This window comes from Bacillus rossius, assembly GCF_032445375.1.
Source record: "Bacillus rossius redtenbacheri isolate Brsri chromosome 9 unlocalized genomic scaffold, Brsri_v3 Brsri_v3_scf9_2, whole genome shotgun sequence".
Taxonomy (NCBI): domain Eukaryota; kingdom Metazoa; phylum Arthropoda; class Insecta; order Phasmatodea; family Bacillidae; genus Bacillus; species Bacillus rossius.
The window spans coordinates 6,737,561-6,765,539 of NW_026962013.1; the positions used below are offsets into that span (position 1 = coordinate 6,737,561).

General features: G+C 37.6%; 1 protein-coding gene and 1 non-coding gene across 2 annotated transcripts; both read right to left on the reverse strand.

Annotated features, from left to right (window-relative positions):
• Positions 1-352: 352 nt before the first annotated feature.
• On the reverse strand, positions 353-27,971 carry LOC134543241 (uncharacterized). The gene is made up of 5 exons (XM_063388146.1): positions 27,881-27,971; positions 27,209-27,493; positions 5,438-5,617; positions 3,753-3,826; positions 353-2,212 (listed from the first exon to the last, which is right to left on the reverse strand). Exons 1-5 carry the CDS (start codon positions 27,969-27,971, stop codon positions 2,060-2,062), a joined length of 783 nt encoding a protein of 260 aa, XP_063244216.1. The 3' UTR covers positions 353-2,059.
• Trnag-gcc (transfer RNA glycine (anticodon GCC)) lies at positions 14,232-14,302 on the reverse strand. Its single transcript has one exon. It is a non-coding gene; the product is annotated as a tRNA-Gly (tRNA).
• Positions 27,972-27,979: the final 8 nt, after the last annotated feature.

Genomic DNA, 27,979 nt, shown 5'->3' on the forward strand with positions numbered 1-27,979 from the left:
GTGACAGTCCATAAAAGAATAAATTTTAATAGTATCAACTCTAAGAGTTGTAGAGTGTTGGTTCAAGGTCACAATTAAAGAGTAATTCAGTTTTAGATAAGCGCATGTACGAGTAAGGCTTTTTTTTTCTCACTTGCAGCGCCACCTGCGCAAGATGGCGACTCCTGAGCGTAAAGCGTTTTGTGTTCTGCAATTTGCTAAGAGTGAATCATTAGTTTCATTCCAACATGCGTTTTGTTTAAAGTTTAATTGTGATCCCCCGTGTGACAAAACATGCGCCGATGGAATAAACAATTCAAGACGACAGAAATCTTTTTCGCTGGCCTCCACGTTCAACTGACACAACGACATGCAATTTTTTTTTCCTTTGGGGCTTTACTAAAGATCTTGCGTGCTTTACTAAATAACGTGTCTACGTTCCGCCGCTACCCAATGATTTTCCAGAGTTTTGAGACACATAATCCAAAAGGCTACTGCTTCCATTTCTCCGGACTTGTTAACCAAAGTGTGAGAAGAATTCGACTTTACGTTGGATGTGTGCCGTATAACTAAAGGTTCACATATTGAACATTTGTAAGAAAAAAAATATGTTAGTTTACCTTCAGTTTGATATTTTATTTGTTGTAAATATCCTAAATTAAACTTTTATAATATACCATTGAAACTAGGACATTCCTGTATGGACAGTCTGTATCACCAAGTTCAGTTTTGGAACAGATGATATAAAAGTTGATGCGAAGACTAGGATGCACAGAGTGAAACAGGAATGACTTTGGGGTTGGGAACAGCAGGAAGGTGTGATCACTAATCGTCTGTCAGACCAAACAGGGCATAATGATATGACTGTTAGCGGTCCGGGTGCAGTTAAGTAAAACTTAACTGATTCAATTATTGGCAAAAAATATTTATCTTAGGCACTCAAGATTATACCTACTAAAAGATTGTCAAAAATTAAAAGCAAATTTAGTTGTTCAAGATATTGGAATTTTTTGACATTTTATTTTGTGGTATGACAGTTGGACAATGCGAGAATCTGTGTCAAAATATAAAAGCACCTTAAATTAACTAATGCTTAATATCAGCTATAGCCCGGGTTGAAGAAAAAATCTTTACTAAACCATTTTTAAAATACTACAGCTACTCAAAAATTCAAATGTAGATAGCATATTTAAAACTGTTTTCAGCAAGTCATCTCTCACAATGGTTTCCTTTTTATGTTTTTGGTGCTCAGACTTGAAATATGTATTACATACCACATAGGCTATTAACAAAAATTATAATGTCGATGAATGTCTACTAAAATTAAGTTACGAATTTTATAAAACCATACTGATTCATCAAAGCCATACATGCCAGTGGCAATATTAAGTTTAACTACATACCAAGATTCAAAGCAACCAAGCCATTGTATAAATATTGGAATTTAGCTGAGGGGTTTATATGGAGTTTAAAGATTACTTAAGCATTTTTCATGATTCGTGTTAGTCGAATACCAAACACATTTTCACAAGAAAATACCAGGCGAAATAGTATATATATATGTATATGTGTGCGCGTGTGTGTGCGTATATATATGTATATATATAGTAATGATGCTTTAAATTACACCGATGACATATTTGTTGTAGCAACAACTTAACCACCCTTCTTGTTAACAGTTATATGAAATTATGCTGGAATAAAATCGGGGTTATCATTCACAGTAATTACAAAAATAAAATAAAGCCTATAAAATAATTTATTTATTGATTTCGAGCATGGTTGAACATTTAAAACAAAAGCCTCTGATTTGCAATATATGCTCCACGTGAAATTTATTTTAAATAAAATAGATATAATAAAATCTTAATCGTGGAACATATCTCAAGTCTTCAAAAATGCAAAGCTATGTGGAATGAACTATAGGAATGTAGGTTGCGATGCTGTATGGTCCGTCCACGTCACACTGAGTTCTTCCCGCGCTGACTGCGGACGCACGCATGTGTGTTCTCCGCTCGCAGCGATGCGACGTGTGCTGCCGGAGCGCCGAGCCGTGGCCCGGGCGGGAGGCCACGCCCCCTCACTTGCCATTGGACAGCTGCGCCACCTGGGCCTGGCACTGCAGGAACCTGTTCTGGTAGTTGTAGTCGAGCGCGCCGCTGCAGCCGTAGCCGCCCAGGCGGTGGATCGCGGCGAAGTCGAAGCACGACACCGCGCCGTCGCCGTTGCAGTCCTGCCAGCATCGCAAGACACAATTTTTATTTTATTTTTTTCCTAACCTAACTAAAAACTAGGGGACCGGAAAAATTCGCGGGTTCAATGACCGCTGGGATGAACTCCACAGCTCAATGTGTACTTAGGGAAAATGTCACCCACTCATTGGCTGCTGTCGTGTGAGACGTCCCAACGTAGTAGCCTGTGATTCGTTACAGATTTGGTCACGTGTTTATTACTGGCCCAGAGTCCTGAAGATGAGTTGTGAGTAGTCAATGGTAGAAGCAGCATTGGTGTATAACTATTTCAATTTTAGGATACCGCGAATTGAATCCGCGATTTTTTTCGGGTCTCTACTAAAAACTAAGTGTGTTTGGGAGGGGTCCGGGTCAGGGAAAGACTCTAAGTGCGTCTCAGGCCGAAGCCTATAACGCTCTAATCATGCAGGGTGTTAGTCATGCAGGAGGGGTAGCATGCATCATGCAAGGGCGTCGCCAGACGATGGCCTAGGGTGGGGGGGGGGGGGCATGTTGTGGGAAAAGTATGTATTTCTTTGCATTTGGCTACACATTTTTGGATCTCTAGGGCTCTAGGGGGGGGGGGGGTAACTTCCCCCCCTACCCCCCTTCCTGGCGACGCCCTTGGCATAATGTGCTAGGAGGGGGATTGGCCAGCCATGGCAACGTTTTAGCCACGACTAACTCCCCCTCACCGACTATTCTAGACTAAAACTAGATAAGTTGGGCAACAGGTAAAACCTGCATAGACACAGGGAACACACATAACACCCCTGAAGGGACCCGTTTAGCCAGGTGTGTGTGTGACGTGACTTGCTGGTGCTTCTGGCGCGGTGTCGCCTCTAAGCGACGAAATCATTTTCTAGGTCAAACAAAAACTTTTATCTACTCCAAAATACTTGTTTAAATCTACGAATGCAAACATATATATTTAATGAAAACAAACCTTTCTCTCCATTCAGGGCATTTATAACATGCACATGCATTCACTGTCCTAGGTATAATAAGTTTGATATCGAACGTACACTTATAGTAAAGAAATAAAAGTTCTACTTACAAGTACTAATTCGATTATGTAAATTATTTTTAACTAAGTAGATTCTAACTATAGTTAGTGACAATAATACTATGTTTCTGAAGTATGATTAGTAAAAATATTGTAAATAAACGAATTGTAGAATGCTGCCAGAACTAGGAACTAAATATCTTCCTGGCGACATTGTCGCTGGTCACAAAATCAGTATTTGTAGAGAATATAATAGATATAATATAAAGATAGCAGGCTTTCGCGGCCATTGTCTGCATTTTCTTGGCATCTAGGTGTAGGCCGTGTCAGGTAATCGTCATGCGACGTTTCGGCAGTCATCGCTGCTGCCGTCATCAGGTGGACTTAAGTCTGACTGACAGTCAGACTTAGTCTCAGTCGCCCAGAAGCCAAGAAAATGAATATGTAATATGTTAAACACGGTAGCTAAAACACGTTCGTTTTCAGACCCTGGGCTGTTGCACAGGTGATCTAGAACACTGGGAATGCGACTGTACCTTAGCGAACTTGGCCATGTAGCCTCGCACGGCCGTCGCAGCGCAGAAGGGGTCGGTCACACACCGCACGTAAGCTGAAAAAGAAAAAGTTCATTAACGGTTGTGATCCTACGCTTGTAAAAGTAGTTACACATCTTATAAAAATAATGTCATGTATCAAAAAAAAAACTATTTTTTATAAATAGGCTTCTTTAAATTCACAGTTCGTTAAGTATTGTCCGACATCAGCTGATTCAGTCTTGTTTTCTGTGAATTTTTTTATCTTCATATTTTTTATATTTATTTTTTGATTTTCGGACATTTTTCCATGACAAAAGTGCAAAACTACAATGGCGAATGTCCGGAAAAAAAAAACTGCACTAAATTAAAATTCCCAATCGCATGAATCATTTTTAAAAACTCGTGTACCTACTTAATGTGCAAGCGTTAGAAGTTGTATTTACTTGGCGTAATAAAAAAATAACTAACTATAAATACACTTGAAAAAGTTTAAGGACATAATTGCAATCACTAAACTTCACAATAAATAAATAAATTCACTATAAATCACTAAAAGTATAAAATGTAAAAGCACATAATAATTTTTTTATTGTATGTGACGTTTTTTCATCATGTGGAATATTTGTTGCTGGGTGCGCGTGCATAGGTAAAATTCATTCTCGTATGTTCCCATATCGCGCCTATAGTAGTATAGGGTCTCCATAAAAGAATGTCGCAGTATCACTAGTATATTATAACAGTTTAATTTAGACTCTTTACAACAAATCATACATCAAATTCAAGGTAAGATAAGCTAGTTTTTTCTTGTTCAATGGTAACGGTGGAAGTAGACTCAATGTTTTATGAAGCCCCGAAGGAAAAAAAAATCCCATGGCGTTATGTCAGGTGAACGTGGAGGCCAGCGAAAAAAGAGTTCTGTCGTCTAGGCCATTACGACCAATCCAACTGTCAGGGCCCTTGACGTTCAACCACTCTCGTACAATGGGGAGGGGCTCCATCCTGTTGCCAAATAAGGTTTATTGGTTCAACCTCTGCTAATTGGGTAAATTACGCTCAGGAGTCGCCATTTTACGTAGGTGGCGCTGCGAGCGTGAAAACAACAAAAGCAGTACTTACTACGCGAATGCGCTTATCTGATACTGTTTTGAGTTACTCTTTGGTTGTGAACTTGAACCAAAACTATAAAAACGCATACAGTTTGTACTATATAAAAAAGGATTGTTTGTAAAGTCTGTTTATGGACGATAATTTTACTTGATAACGTCATAAGATAACACTGATGAAAAATTACATACTTTTTAATTTTCAAATATTATTTACAGTTTTTGCAAATTTAATATAAATATATTGTTTAAATATAATCACGAACAATTAGTTATAGAAATAAACTGATAATCAAATCAATGTCAATAAATTGTTAATTTGAAATGACGAAATTGGACAAATAAATCATTTTTTTTTTAAAAATACTGCTTTTAAAAAGCCCGCCTTAACCTGTTTAATATTATAATATATTTTTTCGCACGGTGGTTGGCAGGTTCTTGCACGCTTGGCTCAGGCGGAACGTGACAATGAGTCAAACCTTTTTCGTGCGTGCAGCAGGCGTTCATCGATTTATAAGACGTTATCACGTAAAAAATCCATGCACAAACTGGGACATTGTTGGACAGTCGTCGCGGACTCACCGTCGGGGCTGTCCGGGTGGTCGTTGGCCAGCACGGGCTTGCCCGAGTCGGCCCAGTAGGCCCACGTGATGCGGAACAGGCCGCACACGTCTCCCGTGCACGTGACGGTGCGGTTGCAGTTGGACACCGCCTCGCAGATGCAGCCCAGGCACAGGTCGTCCACCACAACCGGCTGCTGGCCTGCAACAATGGGAGTCGCCGCGTCTGCGTCATCGCGTCCTCACCGGCTGAAGTCTTTTTTCAGGTGAAACTTCCTTAGGCGCGATGATAGTAACATTTGAAAGCCGAATTTTAACGGTTTTTTTTCCTAACCTAATTATAACTAAGTGTATTTGGGAGGGGTCCGGGTTAGGGGAGGGACCTAGGTGGAAAAAATATTTCGTACCAACTTAGACGAGAAAAAAGTACTAGTTTAAAAAAAAAGTACTAAATTATAATTTTTATATGGTTTTAAAAATTTAGGAAGTTATTATGGCATTGCAATGCTTGAACTTAAATATCACACCACACACACACATAAATTCCATAGTTTTTAAAAGTAATTACGCTTAATAATAAAACATATTGGAGTTACTGTAATATTATTATATTAAAGAAAAAACGTACTAGATCTGAGCGTAAATGTACTAGACCACTAAAAAACTTAAAAAAGTACTAGATCTAGTACGAAAGTACTAACTGTGGACACCCTGCCTAGGTGCGTCTCAGCCTATACGCCTAGTCATGCTGGGATCAACCATGCAGGGAGAGGGTCGCATGCATCATGTGCTAGGAGGGGATTGGCCAGCCATGGCAGAAATTGGCGCCATGACTAACTCCCCTCACTCTTAAATCTAAACTATAACTAGAGATAGGCTGGGGCCCAGGTGAAATCATGCACAGACACAGGGAAAAACCCTGGGCGCTGTCATGCGGGGTGCAAATTTGCATGCATTAAGTGTAGGAGAATACAGGAGACAGAGGATGGTCTGGATGAAGAGTTGGACAGAGTAGATAAGAGTCTACCATTCCGGGGGAGGGGGGGGGGGCACTTGGACTCGTGGTCTGCTTTGCTTTTTATCCAGGACTGGATTTAGTGACCAGGGACGCGAGCGCTCCTGGTGGTGAGTGGCTACACTGACCACTCACTCCGCTGCCAGTCAGCACTTCCTAACCTAACTAAAACTAAGTGTATTTTGTTTGGGAAGGGTTTAGGTTAGGGAAGGATGACTACCAATCCTAACCTAACTGTGAAACGATTTCTGACGCTAAACTGTTGCGGACGGTGCAGAGAACTCGGCGGGCCGAGAGCTCCACGTGGCGGCGTACGGCTCAGGTTTCAACCTGCCATGCTGCAGGGATAGACGGGTCGCGCCAGTTGGAACACGCCTGCGCCTGACGCCACACCGACTTGGGCAGAGGGCAACACAGTGGGGTTTGAGGTTATTGTTGTGCACCGCGCCACACGGGCCATCTCCGCAAGAAATTGGTGTTCTTTCAAGTACGTACTACTTTAATTACTTGTGTAAATCAGTATTGTTAAACAGTGTTACATGAGCATTGTTTTAGCTGTGTAACTAAATATTTTTTCTCGTATAATGCTTTCCACGCTTTAGTTAGACAGGGTAATTATTTGAATATTTTATTTGATTAACTATATCACACACCGTGTTATAATTATGATCCCACTAGTTAAAAAAAATTTAAACAAATCCCGTGCGTAGAATATTAATTGTTTTTATTTTCACTTTGTGGAAATATGGTTACCGTGTGGAAGGTCCGAGCCGTTTAGATTTCGCGTCGCGTTACTCATTGTTCATTCATTCGACTGCAGAACATTATTAATGCCTATGAATACATTGCAGTAGGTCTATGTAGTCTAATGGCAAAATCTGTTGCACTGTAACTCAATGATGAGGTGGTATTTGCAGAACTACAAAATCAGTCTAGAAAAATGCTCGATCACGTCTAATCTATACATAATATAAAATTAAATTAAAAACTAATTTATTATAGTCAATCCTAGCTTTGATATTTAATAAAAAAATTTAAGTTTTTAGTTTTTCAACAGTGTTTGTTTGTTTGTTTGTTTATCGTCTTTATTGGTGGCGAAGTTAAGGCGGTACGGTACGCCTTCTCTTGATAAATTGATAAATAATTATAGACAGGTATCCTGACCTGTTATTTTAAAGTGAGTAATAATTTTGATAATTCATGTTTTATTTATTTATGTCTGTTTGAAACAAATTAATAATAAATACAAAATGGTGAGGATTCTTAAATACTTGAAAAAGAAACGAAAGCAAAAATTCCCGCGATGTGTATTCTTGTTATTAAATTGTGTAAATAGTTTTTCTGAGTAATACTAAGCAATAGTATAAATGTGGTTGAGAATAAAATATATTTAAATTGATTTACTTTCGAAAATGTTTTAAATTGTAGTTAGAATTGTTTTCATGCTATAGTTGGGGGTCCTAAAAATCTTAATATAACATTTTATGGTGTGATTATTTCAACAGTGAATAATATTTATTGTTAATTAATCATTACTGATTAATCAATAATTATTAATATTCTGAGCAATTTTTTTTGATGAGTAATAATTTGGTTAGTTCATGTTTATTTAGATAAATGGTCTTTCTCTCTTTTGCTCTCGCTGCCGTTTTACCCCTTACGATATAGTTTCGAGTCGAGGTTTGAATTGCCAAAGAAGTTTTACTTTCATCACATGTACTGAGTTACGCGCACTCTTTATTTTTCAAGCGAACCTTCTTTGGGTGCGATTGGAGTAAAACTTCAAGGCCAAATTTTAATGCAACGTTTTCGTGGAACATTGTTGTGAAACGTGTCTGACGTGAAAAGGGCGGAGAAACAGGTAGCGGACGGTGAAGAGAACTCGTTCCCTTGAGCGGGTTGTACGTGGCGGCGTGTGAATCAGGTAGTTTCAAATTATTTTTTTTAGCATTGTCATGTTCACCATGTTTTCAAAAATTTGGGCCGGTCGTTCCAAGCCGCAGCTCAGGCTGTACTAACAGACTGGGTAATTAGGGTAATTAGGGTTTAATGAGTTGTTTTTGCTCGTGTGTGAAGGTTACGATCCACAACATGTTAATTTTTAATTTTGTTTTTAAGGTTAGTTCAAGGTCTTGTCGAAGACAAGACGTCCTTAGAGTCGGCAAAACAGTGACACCAGCAAAGAGTAGGTACTGGAGAAAGAACACTCCCGCCATGTTCTGCAGCAAAGAAAGGTTCTAGGAAATTCTAGTAACACCAAGAAGTAAATATGGATTTATTTATTTATTTATTTATTTTATGTAATTATTTTATGCGGAGAAGTTAAAGCGTGCCTCTTTGTCTTGCACCTAACTACATAAACATTTCAAAGTAGGTACATGTAAAGTGATAACAATAAAAATATATACATAATTAAAACTTTTAAAAAAATATTTGGCCTAGTAATTGAAAAATCTTAAAAATACAATACAACGCAAAAAAATAATTAGAAAGTATAAAATATCAAACATATCCGGTACTAAACATGATTTAACGTAAAAGATATTAACCAATTTTCCAATCGAATTTAAAATTTTAATTAAACACGTTTCTCTCAAAACGTACCGATTAAAAAAAAAATGAAACCTGCAAGTTTGGTGACTGTTGTATGTTTGTTCCGTGTATGATGTCAAGAAACATGTTATATCTGATCGCCTGATTTTGTTTGTCGCGTGGGTGAGAACATGCTCACAACACGATATTTTTCTGTCGCATCGCGTGCTTCGCGTCGCGCTATTGTGATCCCAGCATACCACAAGCAGCAGTCAATGGACGGTTTGTCATCCGTCGCGTATTAGTAGAACTGTGGAGTCTATCCTGGCGGTGAAATATACCGCGAGATGAAAAGATCAAATGCAAAAACCAAAACTAATTTTATACTGACTATGTAGGTAGATTTTGCATGGAGAAAAGTCAAAAATATATTGACAAGATTATCATTTTACACAGACGGTGTAAGAGTAAGATTTGGTGTTAAAACACCAAATCAGAAGCTAATTTTACAATGTCAGAGTTGGTGCTATACAAAGAATGTGATTAATATCAAAACGAAAGCTTATTTTACACAGACAATGTATGTGTAATTTTACATTAAGAAAATTTACAAAAAAAAACATTAAAGCTGAATTTGCAACAACAGGATTCCTGTAAATTTACACTACGACAGTGCTGTTTTACAACGGTTGTGGTAAAAAACGCATACACATGTGGATTCGGGGTGGGGGGGGGGGGGAAATCAGGAAATTCCTGCTGACACCAACAGTCGTGTAAAATTATACAATTTTTTTACAGTATATAAGTAATGGCCAGTTGCACCATTCTACTTCTAGATCTGCAATCCAATGTCGTAGCTCAAGAAAGATCTTGAGATCATTCCTCTAAATGTTACGCTAACACATACTAATCTACCCTCATGTAAATCTACGCGACCGGTGGCAGTATTATCGAAGAAATGTTATGTGCATATCTATTGTTAGGCTGAAACGATATGAAGTCGCTACAATCGATTGTGACGCGGTTAGCAAATGGTTGATGCGGTCGCCACAAGATAGCAGCTCGTGCGACGTTACGTCATGTCTGTTGCTTTTTATAACGATTGAAAACACATGCTGGTATTAGAAAGTTATTAAAAAACGAAGCAGTTTAAAATATGAGTATTTTCTTTGATAAATAAATAAAACATTATTTTAGCACTGAACTAAAGTATTGAGTGAATCAAAACTAGAAAAAACAGCGTTTTTCATAAAGGTGTCTATCCTCTACTCCCGAGCGTTTTGTTCAATAAAATGTGCAGAAAAGTTTAGATGGCTGAGACTCAGATTTTGAAAAAAAAATTTATAATGATGTAATATTTTGTCAATCCTATATATATCGTTTGAAATTTTGTAAATAATGCTCTAATATTTGTGTGTGATTACAATACCCTCATAGAGTTCGTAAAAATTCCGTACATGTCTGTTCGCGCAGTGTTGATTTGAGATCAGCGCTGAAAACAGGTGCAGCAGAAATCACTCGTAGTTTCCGCGCCAACCGCTAGAATTCGCTGCCGGAGCAGCTACGACCACTATCGAATCATTCCAATTACAACCGATATTTTAAAGTATAGACAATGAAAAGGCTTCGATAAAAACGAATTTTACTTGGGAAAAATACTAAACCATGGCTTTTAAACTGATTTTCGACGAGAAATTTTTTATTAAAATACTGCCCATCTTGTTCAAACCAAGGCCAATTTCTAAATTTCTTCTTCTTTTTTGACGTGATAACGTCTTATAAATCGATGAACGCCGGATGCACGCACGAAACATTGTCACGTTCCGCTTGAGCAGAGCGTGCAAGAACCGGCCAACCACCGTGCGAGAAAAATCTTCTATAAAATCAAACAGGTTAAGGCGGGCTTTTTAAAAGCAGCAATTTAAAAAATTGTCCTATTTCGTCATTTCAAATTAACAATTTATTGACATTGATTTGATCATCAGTTTATTCTATAACTAATTGTTCGTGATTATATTTAAACAAATTATTTAAATTAAATTTGCATAAACTGTAAATAATATTTGAAAATTAAAAAGTATGCAATTTTTCATCAATGTTTTCTTATGACGTTATCACGTAAAATTATCGTCCGTAAACCGACTTCACAGACAACCACCCCCCCCTTTTTTTTTTGCAATTGCGTTTGAATTGTAACCCCCCCGCCTCCGCAAAATTTTCCGGGAGCCGCCATTTTGTTGTTGCTGCGCAAGTCGCTCGGGCAGTCTACATCCGTAAAGGCTGCACGGCTGACTCACGAGGGCTGCACATCCTGTTGGCGGGCCTGGCCGGGCGACCTTGGGGGCGCCGCGGTGCCGACAACCAGGGCAGGGCAAAGGTCGAGGGGTCGCGTCTCGGCTTTATCCCCCCCCCCCCTACTTAACAAGGCACTGCACCAGTGTCGCCAACTGGGCGGGTTCTCCGGTCTCCGCACACTATCCTCCGGAGGATACGTAGGTGCGACGCTCGCTGGTGCTTCTAGCGGGGGAAGCCTTCTTTTCACAGACGAGAGAGCCAAAACCCGAAGTTCCCCGAAGTTCATGCTTTTTTCCCCGTATCTTTTATGAAGCTATCCTAACCAAATCAACCGTCCACGATGTTTTAAAGTATTTATAATGTAGCTAACCTAACCTAATTGACCATTAGTATCATTTTATCAATACCGCCATATTTATTTACAATGAACAAAAAAAAAAACCGAAGATGCAGGCGTTTGGCTCTCTCGTCTGTGAAAAGAAGGATTCCCATGCGGTAACGCCTATGAGCCGGCGCTAGGTCTTCGCGTCGTGCGTAAGGAAACTTGTGACCAATAACGTTATATGGCGGAGAAATGAAGAATACGCATCGACTTTTTTTTTTTTTTTTCATTTTTTAACGGGTGTGAGGATGTTTCGCACGTAACATCGTCGACCTGCCATTATTATTATTATTTTTATTATAAAATATATTAATCGGATCAAATCCTACTTAGAGGAAAACTACAACACTTTATTTGTCTATTTATTTATCTGAGCGCAATCGAGCGTCAACACTTATAATGAAATAATAAATGAAATATTTTGACATATTTAAATGTATGAATTAAATATTAAAGTATGATGAAGAATTATTCAATATTAATGTTTGTTAAATGTGTTTTGTTTTTTCGGTAATGTATTAACACCTGATCGCTTCTATAATAACTGAAGAAAATGAGATTAGCAGGTATAATATAGTTCATTAGGTAAAGAAGAATTCTTAAATTGTATAGAGCATCCTGGTAATAAAAAAGTCTTGAGGGGATTATTATTAATATTATTTATACTCTACTATGCGGAACTGATAGTTATCTAGTGCCTCCGTTCGAGCCCAAAAAAAACATTGACAATGGATTTTTTCAATACTTTCTACCGCACTCACTTTCCATCACGTTACTTCATTTGCAGATTCATAGATGGTTGTGTAGTCGGCGATTGTATGCGGGGTACAGAAAAACAATAAGTTTCCAGTCTTTCAGATACATGGTCGTTGCTTGCAGCCACATATGCACTGTGCATCTTAAATGTGCATTTTGGAGAAGAAAAAATTACATTGATGTTAAAGATTAACGTATGAAATTATTTTCTCGAAACTTCAGTTGTTTCGAACCCGTAATTTTGTCGTGTAGAAATAATACACAAAAAAAATTGGTTGTCTGTAAAGTCGGTTTACGGACGATAGTTTAACGTGACAACTTCATAACAAAACATTGATGAAATGATTGCATACTTTTATGAATAAAAATGAATCATTTCTATTTTAATAATAAAAGAATAAATACTTGAAATTATACTAGTAATCAGATTTTTAAAATGCAAGAATAATTAACCTTTATTGCCGAAATTGTTGTTGTAATAAGCAATGAAAACCACATTAATGTTTCGTTTAAATATAATTATGAACAAGTTTTCATATAAATAAACTGTAATCAAATATCTAACATAACCTATTATTACTGCACTCGCCGACAGATGCTACTTTTTTTATTAATAAAAGAATAAATACAGCGTAACGGGACACAGCGTAACGGGACAATGTGCGTAACGGGACACTTTTTCGTGCGTCCAGCCGGCGTTCATCGATTTATTAGAAGTCACGTCAGAAAAATATATCCTGAGTGCTTGGAAGTTACTGACACCGCGGCGCGGCGGCTCAGTCCAATGTCACGTAACTAGTGGTTTGCGCATGCGCGGAGTTCGTCCTCGTCGATGACGAGTGTCGCCAGAGGAGCGTCGCAGTCCGGAGCCCGTGGGAGGACGACTCGAAGAGCTCTCGTTCCCTCTTTGTCCGGACAGCTGACCTTGGGACACAGTAACCAGCTGGCCGCAGTGGGGGATCCAGGATTTTGGTTTGGGAGGGGCTTGACCCAGCTGAGGCTAGGCTTTATCAAGGCAAACACTAAAACAATAGTGGACCCAGATGCTTTTGGGGGGGGGGGCTTGAGCCCCTTAGCCCCCCCTCTAGATCCGCTACTGGCTGGCCGTGTCCGAGAGAGTGTTCGGTCGCATCTTTTCGAGAGAGGGCTGTCACGTACTCTCTCACCCTCAAGGTTTTTTTTTTTTTTTTTTGCACTGTTCAAAAATTTTCACCTACAATTTACAAAGAACGCTGGTTATTAAATTTCCGTCCATCTGCGTGAATTCACGGACAAGGAGTTAACTTACTATTAACATGAATAAAAAACATATACATATATATACTTGGTATATTTACAAAACATTCAAAAACTGGTGACGTCTACAGTAAGAACACCCTTGTTTAAAACGTAACACACAACTCGGAAGGCGGAATACGGCGCGGTTTCTAGAAAGATTTAGTTATTCGAAATGACGAAGAACTTGTTTTTTTCAGGTGAATTCTTCGTTGGGAAGTCCTTAAATTTATTGTAATTACTGACAGTGTGCAAACTAACAAAATATACATTTGAATTTGGTTTATAATAAGTTCGCTTGTTTTTAAAATCATCTAATATGTGGACAACTAAACAGTTTATGGCTTCCACGAGCTGTAGATCATAATTTTAAGCGTATTTTGATCAGGCACAGTGCGTAGTGGAGTACTATGTTTGAAACCTTTGGCTATGGCTGTTTGGAAATGATTGTATTGTAAATTACGTTTATATATGCAAATATAATGTTAAGTAAAAGGAGAAATGTTAAAAGTACCATTACTATTCATAAAAAAAAGATACATATTAAAGAACATAAAAAGTTGCATCGGCCGGGAATCGAACCCGGGCCGCCCGCGTGGCAGGCGAGCATTCTACCACTGAACCACCGATGCATACTGTTAATTGTGTTACATTATGGTATAAAAACGTTTGTACTGAAACAATTTAATTCTACATCATAAGTAAATTGTAAACAACTACGTTAAAGTTCAGTGCTTTAGACTAATAAGCTCCACTCAGTACATTTATTGTCCGTCAAACCTTGCCTCAAGCTGCTACTTTCACCAACACATTCTTCTATATAACGGTTTCTGACTCAAAATTGTCTAAAAAAATTATCGCAAACTATTTTTAAATGTTCAGTATTTTCCTAAAACATTACTTTTTATGCACGATATTTCTTTTCTTTCATCATGCCTAAGTAATTATAAAAAAAATGGTAAATATGTAGGGTAACGGTATATGCGAAAACAAATGCTAAAAATCCGAAAATACTTTTATTCTATGCTCTTTCACTTCCTCTTTTCAAATCAACCGGCGGAGATAAGAAATTCCAAATACTTTAGGAGATATGGAATTTTTTAATTTTGAACATGTAGAGTAGCGGTTTTTGCGAAAAAAATTCTAAAAATCTGAAATTACTTTTATTATATGCTCTTTCACTTCCTCTTTACATTAAAACCAGCGGAGATAAGAAATTCCAAATACTTTAGGAGATATCTAATTTTTAAATTTTCATCACAATACCTGTGAATTCAGGCGGCCACCATTGTTTCTTGTTTACGAGACGAGTATGATTTTTTTTTCCCGCGACGTAGGTGAACGACTACATTGTTGCTTGTTTAGGAGTATCTATTAAAATCTGAAAAATAATTTTATTATAGTTATGTTATGTTAGGTTAGCTACATTAAAACACTTTAAAACACTATGGACGGTTAGTTAGGTTAGTACAGCTACATTAAAGAAACAGAGAAATATAAATATTAATAAATAAACCCGAGGTTGGCCGCATATAAATTGTTCGGGTGTAATCGGGAATGGCAGAACTTTATGTGCATCTTGATTTACCGTTCGTGAATGCCTAATTAATTAAAATGGTCGATTAGGTCAGGTCAGTTACATTATTAATACTTTCAAACTAAGCAGGCATTAAAAATAATATAAATTAATTTTAACGGTTGTTTAGTTTTAAAGTATTTATAATGTAGCTGACCTGACCTAACAAACCGGGACAAAGGATGAACGGTAGGAACTCACGTAATTTTTTTTTTTTACTTATTACTTGCGCAACAAATAAAACATTAAAATTTTAAACGTTAAAAACTCACCTACGTTAGAGGCGGGTACAATTCCTTTGCCATTAGTAGAAAATGATGTAGTCGTTCTACCTACGTCGCGAAAATAAAAAAAAATCATAAACGTAAACAAGCAACAATGGTCGGTATTGTGATGGAAAATAAAAATTCGATATCTCCTAAAGTATTTGGAATTTCTTATCTCCGCCGGGTTTATTGAAAATAGGAAGTGAAAGAGCATAGAATAAAAGTATTTTCGGATTTTTGGCATTTTTTTTCGCATACACCGCGACTCTACATATTTACTAAAAAAAATTAGTACTGTTGCAATTGTACGACTCGACAAATATGTGGCATTTGCCTATTTTTTTTTTTATACAGCCAAAGTTTAGTAGTCAAACAATATAAACGAGTTGTTTCGAAAGAATGAAACGACCAAAATTTGTGTATATATATATATATATATATATATATATAAAAAGCAAGAATTTACTGTTGTCAGCAAGACGATAGCACACAACCATTCTGAAGGGATCGTATGTACATGGCTTACAATAAAGAACGACCCTAACATTTGACTGTTTTTGACTGAAGTTATTTCAAGAAATCTCGGAATACATATATCTTAGAGGTCTCATTGGTTTGCCCGGGGGAGGGGCCTCAAGGAAATAATTACGCCCACAGTTTTACAGTTTCAAGTATACGGATTTTAGACGCATTGCTGCTAGCGTACTACGTTTACTGCCGTAGTTTCCCTGCGTTTGTTGCGTGTCGCGTCCTTACGTCTTGTAGAGTTTACAGAACCAGCCCTACCGCTGAGGAAAACTCGCTCTACGTCAGGAATGTCCCTCACGAACCACATGACGTCCTTTATGCAAATTATTTCTAGGAGCATAGTGCGTTCAAACAAAGTACGTCCTTGCACGGGCCAGCCATTGTTACCAGCTGGCGCGTGGGTAAGCTTCCTGGGTTGGTTTCCGCGTTAAGAAAGTCATATTATTTAGTCCTCTTTCAGTCCATCTGTAGCAGGCTTTTAAGTTCAAGTACAGAAATACATATGACGTTAAATGAATTATTCATTGCGTAAATTCAAAATTTAAAATTTTTGTTAACATGTTAGAAGATTTTTGTATGTTTTTTTTTAAAGGCTCAGGGTCAACGCTCTTTTGAATATGCTTCTCTGCACTAATACCCGTGCCTTGTTAACAGAAGTGTAAACAAATATACACATAAAACAAACGAAACACAAATCTGTTTAAAGAAAGTCAGTGTCTATGTGAATATCAACAAATTCAGTATAGTTCATTAAATAAAATCTCCACTGACAAACAAGATTTTAAATAATAGGTAAATTAATTCATTACTAATTAAACTGTATGTCATGACAAACATCAGTCCTGTTTGTGCCTTAAGATCTCTTTTCCGAAACGTCGCAACTGTTCTCTTGGGAATCATATACTGTGTTAGTCTGCGCTATCATCATTGTGGTTTTCAAAATATCTGTTTTTTCGCTCAACTGTTGCTTACGGTATTTGTCTGTGCTGTCATCACTGTTTATTCACATCGCTGGGTTCACCTGTGCGTTTCGGTATAGCCGTTGTTTTTTTTAATTTTTATCTGTTAAGTTTCATCATTGAGTTATTCTGTTTGCCGTTGTGCACAGCAATTTTTTTTTTTTGTAAATGGAACAGAAATATTCATGTAAACTTACATATTTGTTAATTTGTACATTTACATGAAAATAACTGTATAAATACACAATAGTGTTACCATTTATGTTTCGTGTTGCCCCAGTACTTCCCATATTTAGTTATTTGCTAACAGTTATTTAAATAGCTTTCCAGTATTAGCTGCGCATATTAAGAACGGTAAAACAAAACAAAAAAGTTAAAAGTGAAATAACAAGGTTAACGATTCTGCGGCTTTAAAACCAAATAAATAAAATGTTTATACAATAACTTCATGCTTGTAAGCACACACATATTCTAACTAAACACACTCTATCTAACATTTATTTCAAAATAACTTTACCATCGAGAGTGCAAGCTCTTACTTATTTTTTTTTTCTAGTCTATATTTCTATATAAATATTGTTCAACGGGGCTGTAAGTGTGTTTGCAGGAAAACAACTAAAAAATTGCCAGACTAGTTACACAAATTATATTTCACTGTTATGAAATTACATAATTCATACTGAACGAACAACATAGAACACATAAATTTGTTCGTTACCGAGGTTACAGTAAACTCGTGGAATAACATCATGTCAGTGTTAAGAAGACTGCAAGTATCCGCTCTACCACTCTGGTTCTGGGGTAGAGCGCCTGCCTTGTGACTTGTAGGACCCGGGTTCGCGCCCCGGCTCCTCCAAGGCGGATTGCCCAGAGAGAATGGCGGCATTTTCTCTGGTAGGAATACAATCCCTTGACAAGTCAGGCTACCAAAGAAACGGTGGGTGGAACAGAAAAAAACCTACCAGGTGGCTTCCAAATGGGGAGCCCGTTTCTTTTCTTGGGCTCCCCATGCGGTGGCCATTCCGGGGGTTTCTCCGGGGGAACGGAGTTTTGCAAAAATATTTTATTTTTTGTTTTTTTAGCGTTTTAGTTTTTAGTAACTGTAGCATTATCATTCCAACATGTTATAAATAAAGCTGAAACAAACATTTAAAACATTAATTTTTTTTTTTTTGCTTTTGTACAAAAATATTTTAATTAAGTGTGCATCAGTCAGTGGTTGTGTGTTTAAACATTTTTCGGTATATATTTTCTTGAAGTATTATTGACGGTTAAATTCTAGTCAGAAACCTTTGTTTCGTAGTATTTTAGCACTTTTTGACGAAAAAATATTTATTATTAAAAATAATATTTCTGTAAAACCACATAGTTTTCAATCAGGAATATCGTCTTTAACACACAAACACACACATGTGTGTGTGTACCAGTATAAATCCAGATGTAAATAAAATATTCTTTTTATTTCGACATGAGAAAAGCCTTTGATACTTTCCAACATAACTTTATGATTAAAAATTTGTCAATTTTAGGCCTCGTCAAGCAATGCGTGGTACAAATGTTTTAAATATCTTACAAATAGACGCTTTGCAGTCAAATTTCCAAATACAATTTAATGGTATTACGTGTTCCGCAAAGTAGTAGTTTATCTCAACTAATCTTTAATATTTAATAAATTATATTTCAACTGTATTCAGAATTGATCAAGAAAAGATGCTGATGAAAAAAAATATATAATTGGGAAATATGTTTGTGAAACTATTCAGCAAGATATTTCAGCTGCCCGGATCTGATTTTCAAGTTAACAAACGTCTCTGAATTACGATAGCATTTACTGCATAACCTTTAGTCAAAAGATTCTAATTTAATTAATCAGAATTATCACATAGTAAGTAATGACATTAAACGTGGTGTCCTCTTTTAAGACCTTCGAGTTATATTGGATGCCAAGCTTTTTTTCACCAACTTGTAGAATACTATTAGCAACACATGAAGATATTTAGGTCTTATTACATTTAAAACTTTCTCTGCATCAAAATATTTTAATTAGAAAAGAATGGAAAGTATGCAGAACAATTTCTAAAATTAATATTTAAAAATTTCAGGCATTTAAATTATTTTGAATGTACTACTTTCTTATATAACCTATTTGCATTTTCTATTTATTAGACGTTCGATCAGTGATGCACTTTTAATTATAAACATTTTATTGCCGTTTTTCTTGGTTCAGACATAATGACTTGGTTTGGATTAAGAATTCCAACTTGCAATTACAGAAGTAGTGACACTTTTAAAACCATTAGTAACTATAAAATGTGTAAACAATTCTAACTCCTTTTGTATAATATACAAATATTCATTGGTAAAACTTTTGTAATGTACATAATTATTTTGTATACACCATTTTAGTTTCGGTTTAAGATTTTTGTGAAAACCAAAGTAACCAATTGGTTAACTGAACATTATCAATCTTTATCTATCTGTGTGTTGTTTCGTGTTTTGTCGCATTGATGTGTATCAGAGTATATCTTGTGTTTTTGTTGTTATTTTATGTCATAATTCATTTATAGGTGCTGTAAGGCACAAAAACTGAATTTCAGTTAGATCTGACAGTTTTAATGAAGCAGGATAATATGCTACGCATATTAGTTTTTTTTAATTTTATAATATAAAAAATACTTAAATTTCAACAGAGTTTATTTTTCAAAGACTGCAGGTCTGTGCAAAGCCCATCAACATTCGAAATATATGAGCCTATGTCTCCCCTAGAGCGCCTGTGCTGCTTGCCCTGTGCCAACAAACTACACTACACAAAAATATTTCCCTCGCATTTCAGCATCTTAAAAACACATTTTGTAGACTTTAAATTATTTATTATAGACATTCAAAACCTTAACATCTGAGTTTTTTGTGTTCAGTCACAGAAAACATTACATTAAAAAATCCTTGAATATTTGCGTTGGATTTGCACTCATTAAATAATGATCTACAATAATTTCAATTATTCCATTGTGCAAAAATGTAAATTCTATGAAGCGAGTAAGGCTGTTTTCCTCATTCCGTAGAACGTATAAGAAATTTTGGCAAATGGAATACTAGGTACCACATGTATTTTTTAATAGTCGTAATAAGAATACAGTGCTACCTATATAACATTTTTGGAAACATTTCTTTCTTCTCGTCCGCGATCTGGATATGATTTGTTATTGCAACTATCATCGTCTGAAGCGCTATACGTACGCTTTAAAGTTAACCTGAGAAACAGCTAGAGGGTTGACAGCGCTACCTACCAAATATGCTATACACTACTTCGAGGACAATGCTGCTGTACTCATTCCATGGAGGGTGTAAGAAAATATTTCAGAATTCCGTCTCGTCCTTTGGACTTATGGCAGATTTCCGTTATGGTACTTTTCCGCCTTTTTCGAAGAGGCCAGGCGGAATACTGCCATTATGGTAGTCTTCCGATATGGTAGTCTTCCGTCGCCCCTGCTTATCCTGTTTGCAGCTAAGAAGTCGGAAAACGGCGTAGTTTTTATGAAGATTCAACTATCTGCATATTACTAAGAACTCTTCGTTTATTTCATGTAATTTCTTCGTTAAAAAAGTCCGCACAAATACTGTATTTTCAAACAGTGTACCAGATATTTATTAAGCGTTATTCTCGTGCTTTAAAAGGCCACTGGTTGACACAGGCATGGCTTATTACCGTTACTAGTAAACTAGGAGGTTGTAAGGCGCTTATACCTGTACTAAGGCACCCGTTGAAAAATGAATACAACAAACACTTTAATTTAATATAAAATATATATTTATTAAAAATTCAATTTCTTTTAATATTGTGCAAATAATGAAAATTATGTACATTAAAAAATTGGACACATACATATATTTAGTAATTATAAGCATAGTTATCGTAAGGCGCATAATGCTCCCATTGAAAAATGATGAATATAACAAACACTTTAAATTAAGACGTGTTTCACTTATGTAGCTGTATTTCAAAAGTTACTTACTCCATTGACGAAGTTCCATTTTCTATTTCATACGCATCTCTATGGCATCTCATGATACGCTTGTATTGTTCAAGGTGTATATATATATCTTTGACGTTACAGAGTCAGTATTGAGCTTAACTGTAAATAGGACGCCTGGTGAGGGAATTGGAGAAGCATAAAAAAAAAAAGAAAAGAAAAAGGCGAGAGCGCTATCGTGATGAATTCACGAGGGGGAAAGTCCTCAAGTAATCGTAATTGAAAACACAAACGGATGTTGCCAACTCGACTGTGGAGACGTGGCCTTGACCACGCAAAGGCTTCGCTCACGCGGGCGTTTCTGGCGGCCGACACACGTCGCCAGGAGGAGGAGTTTCCCGAGAAGCACTCTGCGTCGCTAATGACGGTTGGCGAAGGTCAGGAAGCGAGGCCTCGCTTTGTTCTGGCATACGGACCACGAGGCCCGCAACTGCTATGATGACAATACAGTTTGCGGCACACTGTGTCGCAGTGTTGTCTGATAAGCAAACAGTCTGAGCAGCACCAGTTCACTAGATCGCGTCTCTCTCCCAACACTGACTGCCCGTCTACATACATGCTCTTCGCAAGCCGAGCCACATCAGTTTTTTTTTTACGTGACAACGTCTAATAAATCGATGAACGCCGGCTGCACGCACGAAAAAAAATTTTGTTGTCTGCAAAGTCGGTTTACGGACGATAGTTTAACGTGACAACGTCATAACAAAACATTGATGAAATGATTGCATACTTTTATGAATAAAATTGAGTCATTTTCATTGAATTATCACTATTTTGTATGGATACAAAGAAGGAGTGAAATGAAATCTACAATTTAATTGATAAATTTACTTTTATATGCACTCATTAATTCAAATATATTTATTACTTTAACGAAGAGATTATTTTAACTATAACTTTTATACATGTTTGCTATTTAACTTCTTCCAATCTGTGTTATTCTGTGAAGGATAGGACGGTGATAGGAAAAGTAGGAAACAAATGGGAGTGTTTCAAGTTTAATGTGCCTCGAAAAAGTCAAATCGATGGTTGTTCCAATCGAGTGGAAGATAGATAGATGTGGCGCAAGCGTACTTTACAGACAACCAATTTTTTTTTTTCCGTTTCACAAATTAAAAACAAAACCGGCCAAGAACGTGTTGGAATGGAGCATACAAAGGGCCCGTAACTTGTATTTTTTTTTTATTTAGACGTATTATCATTAATTTTGTTTGTTAAAATATGCAGTTCTTACGTTCTGAACAGCCATAAAATTAGTATTTCCAGCAATCGCTTTTTTTTTACAGTTAGAGACATAGTTAAAAATGGTTAAATATATAGGCGCAAAATGACTAAGTATATTTCTTTAAACTTGAGTCTTAATCATTGACGGACCGCATGCATAGAAATCAAGATTTTTGAACTTGGATTGAAACTGGAGCCCAAGTAATAAATAAACTGTAAAAAATTTTACTTTGCATCTTATCCTGTTCATGAGCTCTTTTACTCTGTTACAGGTGGGAACACTGTTGGAAATCACAGCTAATTTACGGACTTCTTCAAGGAAGGTCGCATCGCAAATAAACGAATGGCTGTTTTTGTTCCAGACAAATGGTTCTTCGTATAAACCAAGCCGAATTTCGATTTTAAAGTCCTAGGTTCAGTTGTGAACATGTATGCGGGCGGAAGACTGTTTTTGGTGTAGAGGTCACAAGTGTCTTTGAAGGTTTTTTTTTAACACTTCAATATTATTCATGTGCGTTAATCTTCAGTAAGCATATACTATATCCATTTATTCGAAAAGACCCCTTGACAATTTGTAAACGGCATTCTTCCTAAATTCAAGGGTAAAATTTTTTTTATTGGTGCAGAAAGAGACCCCAACAATAGGGTCTCTTGTTTACGGGTATAATTCCTATTTGTAATAATATGTGTGCATATAATTAGTTTCTTCCATAGAATTCAGTTGCAACCCAGACCAGACGCGTAACTTGTTGTCTGATAACTTCGTAACCCAAATTCTGGCATCACACGTGCTTATGTGGGTATGAGGACCCATATGAGGCAGCAACTGGTTTGGAGCCCGTTTATATCTTGGACGTACAGTATCATCTAATTTTTTTTTTTAATTTTGGCTATGCGTGAATGAAATACAGCGGAAGAACGTGTAGACATGGCGTCGATGTTGGAACTCCGTGACTCAAACATTGCGCTGCGTCAAATAATTCAACTTCATGATGCAAACGCAGAAGGTGACTGCCTCGTCGATGAATCAGACTCGTTTTTTTTTACGTCCTCGGAACAGCTGTGGCAGCTAACCATTCACTTGTCCAGGCGGGCTGGCCCCCTATCTCGTTTATCCGGGTGAAGAATTAGCGGCTTGCAAAAGACCTTTCTCGAAACGTGACGGTGAATTCGCCAGTCGCTACACCGTTAGAAATTACAGTAAATTTAAAGACTTTTCAAAGTAAACTGCGCCTGAAATAAACGAACAGCTCTCCGTAATTCAATATAACTGGATTTTCTTAGAATCTACGCCGTACTTCAACTTTCGAAATTCTGCCTTTCTGTACAAATACGTTAATCGCACACGTGGAAGAAATAAGTGTGTTTTTGCATAAGTCTTAGTCATTTATTTTATTTATATATATATATAAAGAATATAATGGTGGATTCATATTCAAATAAAGTAAACTTTGCACCAGTAAGATATAACGACAAATTTACTAACACCCTTGGATAATTTGTAATCAGCGGAAATTTAAGCTGAAAAATTTGCAACAGTGTAGGAGACCTTCACTTTCCTTGTTCGAACACTGGGCCGGGCCGGACTCTGACAGCTGTAAGGGCGAAGCAGCGACTAGACGGCAATTACGATCTCGCTCTTCCAGGGAATGTTCCAGCACACTCGGCCAAGACGGGGCAGGGTTGTCTCACGTCTTTCTATCATCCAGAGGACCTTTTCCTGTAAATTTTTTCCCGATAATGCTCTTGCACGTTATGTTTCGTCTCGGATTTTCTCAACGGATGTTTACTTAAAATTATTAAACATCAGGTAAAATGTCACATAAGCGTTCATAATTAAGGTTACTTACGTGACCTATCACAGCACACAAATATCTGGTGAGCAAATTTGTAACCGAACAACAAATTCAATTGAAACAAATTTCCAGGACTATATTTTATTAAAAGTAATGTCAAGGACATGAACTAACCAACCTAAGAGAAATTATTCCCAGCTATCTTGGTTTTTTTTTTTATTTGGTGTTATTTCGATTTTGCGTCATATATCCCAATTCTCGGCCTGACAGGGCATAAATAATATCTTCCCAAGCTTTGATGCCTCATTACAGTCTGACAGCCCGCAGCAGCCTGAAGGGGATCACTTATTACTAGAGACCTGCCAAATTTGCGGTTTCGATGGCCTTCAGGATAGACTGCACATACCCCTGTACCTACACTCGGGCAAATAACGCAAGTTCATTGGCTGCCGAATTGCGAGTCGTCTCAGCTGGTTTGTATGTGATTCGATCCTTCTTTGGTTGAGGGTTTATAACTGGTTGAGATTCGTCCAGATGAACAGTAAGCCAATAGCAAAATTATCTAAGAGGTATATGTGTTTGAATTCTAGCCTATCACCGAATGAATCCGCGAATTTTTCAGGTCTCTACTTATTACTGTATTTCACCACGAGCGACATAATCAACAAACACCGACTTCAACAAGTGCCCAAAGCTGGAGAACAATGAAATTCCAAACGGGAGCGGTCCTACAATCCAAGATGGCGTGGCCTTTTTAGCACTCAGTTGCGGCATCTGAAGTCGCAAGGCGCTAGCGACCACATTACCGGGCGGTTTGGTGACGTAGATTTTAACCTTTCTTGAAACTTAGCACTGCAAATGGAACAGAAAATGTACAATTACAGATATTTGTAAATTTGTACATTTACATGAAATAACTATATTACTTAAAAATTGTGCTCGCAGTAATACTGGGTTCGGATTCATACCCGGGCATTTATGTGTATGCTTTGTGTTGTCCCAGTACCTCCAATAATTAAAGTTATTAGTAAACTGATCCCGGAATTGCTTTACAGTATTTCCTCTGCACATAATAAGCATGATACAGCATAAAGTCCAGTTGTATAGCATTCGATTAGCTTTTCTAAGGTTTTAAAAAAAATTCGTTCTTGAATAAAACATCAATAAATCTAATTTTCGTAAGCAATACTCAGTATTATCTCGAAAAAATGTATTTCATGTAAGAAAAAATAACCATGGTCATGTGTTGCACAAATTTATGGTATATTTCTTGTAGTACTACAAACTATTTCTTGGCAACTGATTTCCAAATAAATCTTTTGTAAAAATACAGATTTTTTTTCTTCTGTGCGCAACCAACCTCTTACAACGAACACAATGATTTTTTGAGCAACGAAATTGCAACTATTTAATAAAAGGATACATTACCCTAGGCATATACCACCGCTAGCTGCTGCATCGTGCAAACGCGGCGGATTATATCTGTCTTACTCGGATACATGTGGCAGGTTCGAGGTCTGAGTCCCAGATGATACCTGGGGTTTCTAATTTGTGTTTGAAAATATGACCTAAATTTACGCCAACATTCGCATGATATAACTCCCCAAAAATTAAGGTAGTTGTTTCGAGACACAATACGAACTTGAAAAAAAAACATAATTAAAAATAACGACAAAGCTTGCCTGTTAAGTGGGTGGTGCGTGGCGAATTTCCGGACGACATACTTTTCCTGCTTTTTTTTTAAACAAAGAAAGTAGTTCCTTGTACGGACACAAAAAGGTTATTTCACGCCACATGTTACGGACTTAAGCTGGTTATTTTCCACATAGAGCGCCGCTAATGCATGCATGCATTTCATACATGCATGCATGCATGCGCGCATAACGTTTTGGAGCGGAACCATCGAAACAGACTCGTCACGGGTTTTTTGTTTAGAGTCACAATATTCCAGTTGATGCCTGTTGGTTCTGTTTTTCGAATTATTAGTTTAGTTTAGTGGCTAATGTGCATTTGACTGGTCAACTTCTTAAATTAGGCATGGACGTCACATCGTGTCTAATACAGTTTATCATTTACTAAACTTGTGTATAATAATAAACGTGTTATAAACTTGTTTAATTTTTTTATAACAGTTAAAACAACCCGATACGTATGTTAAAAGAATTATCACTATTAAACAGTCACTACAAAATATTTTAGGAGGAAAATAGTTTTATTTGACACTTTTTTCCCTTTTTCTTTTAACTAAAAACATAGCAAACAGTTATTCATCATGCCTGTAATGTCTGCTACTCGAAAAATAAATAGTGGATTAGATAAAATTTGACGTCTCAAATTAAGACTTAAAATAGCATACTCACAAATGCAAAAATACACCTAAGGCTACAAAATTATTAGCCGATTGTAACTCCCAGTAAATACGAGAAGATGGATATGAATAGACATGTTATAAGGGTTGATAGATGTTTTGATTACAAATATACTTCTGTAGACAAATTTCAACTAAAATCTGCTAATAATGCAGATGTACGCAGAGAAAAGTAGCTGTAGCGCCAAATGATAGCCAAACAAACGATTTAACAGGAAACTTTATTTCGATGTCCAAATTCTCAACAATTTACAGAATTTTGACACCTCGGCTAACTAAAAAAGAAGAAAATGAAGAAACCCGTTGTATAGCCTTTAAACCTGAAAATTTTTAGTCCTGCAATAAATTGAGATATTTTTACGAGTTGGTACAACAAATGTATGAAATGTGACCATGATAGCTAATCATACAAAGGTTATTTCTTAAATCATGAAAAATACGTCAGTTAAAAGATAAACAAACAAACATCGTTCAGCGCAAATGTAAAACGATTAATTGTTACGTGCCAAATACAAAGGTGTATGTAGCTAATTATACAAAGGTAATTTTTTTAAATCATGAAAAATACGTCAGTTAAAAGATAAACAAACAGCGTTTAACGCAAATGTAAAACGATGTATTGTTACGTGCCAAATACTCACAAAGGTGTAATTATTATACAAAGGTTATTTTTTTAAAAAATGAAAAATACGTCAGTTAAAAGATAAACAAACAAAGAAACAGCGTTTAACGCAAATGTAAAACGATGAATTGTTACGTGCCTAAAGGTGCGGACGTGAACATCACTCACCTTGCGAGTAGCCGAGCACGCACGCTGCAACGGCTGCCAGGAGCCACATCGCCTTCCCCGCCGGAGACATCGTGTGTATCATCCACCGGTACTGCGCCGCCGTCGTCCCGCCTCGCACTAAGCCAGCCACGCCGCGGCGTCTGCAGTTTATATGGGTGGACGCGCCAGCCTTGAGCTCGCCTCCCAGCCGTTCGTCGGAGTCTCCAGGCCGCCGTGCCCACGTACTTGGCGTCCACACCTCGCCCACACTTAGCTGCGCCGTGACGTCGACCGCCCGCGGCCGGTCTACACCCCGTACCGCCTTAACTGCGCTGTGTGTTCACAAGTCTCCAGCCACCGTGTCCACACCCCGCCACGCATTAGCTGCGCCGTGACGTCGACCGTCCGCGGCCGGTCTACACCCTGTACCTCCTTAACTGCGCTGTGTGTTCACACGTCTCCAGCCACCGTGTCCACACCCCGCCACGCCTTAGCTGCACCGTGACGTCGATAGTCCGCGTCCGCTGGGCTCACGCACGAGTTGTCTACACCCCGTACCTCCTTAACTGTGCTGTGTGCTCACACGTCTCCAGTCAGCGTGTCCACACCCCGCCCTGCCTTAGCTGCGCCGTGACGTCGACCGCCCGCGGCCGGTCTACACCCCGTACCGCCTTAACTGCGCTGTGTGCTCACAAGTCTCCAGGCACCGAGTCCACACCCCGCCACGCCTTAGCTGCGCGGTGACGTCGACCGTCCGCGGCCGGTCTACACCCCGTACCGCCATAACTGCGC

Coding starts and splice junctions, on each gene's coding strand:
- LOC134543241 (XM_063388146.1), bottom strand. CDS start 27,971: ATGGCGGTACGGGGTGTAGACCGGCCGCGGACGGTCGACGTCACCGCG. Junction 27,494..27,880: donor GACTCGGTGCCTGGAGACTT/GTGAGCACACAG, acceptor TACGGGGTGTAG/ACCGGCCGCGGGCGGTCGAC. Junction 3,827..5,437: donor CCACCCGGACAGCCCCGACG/GTGAGTCCGCGA, acceptor TTTCTTTTTCAG/CTTACGTGCGGTGTGTGACC.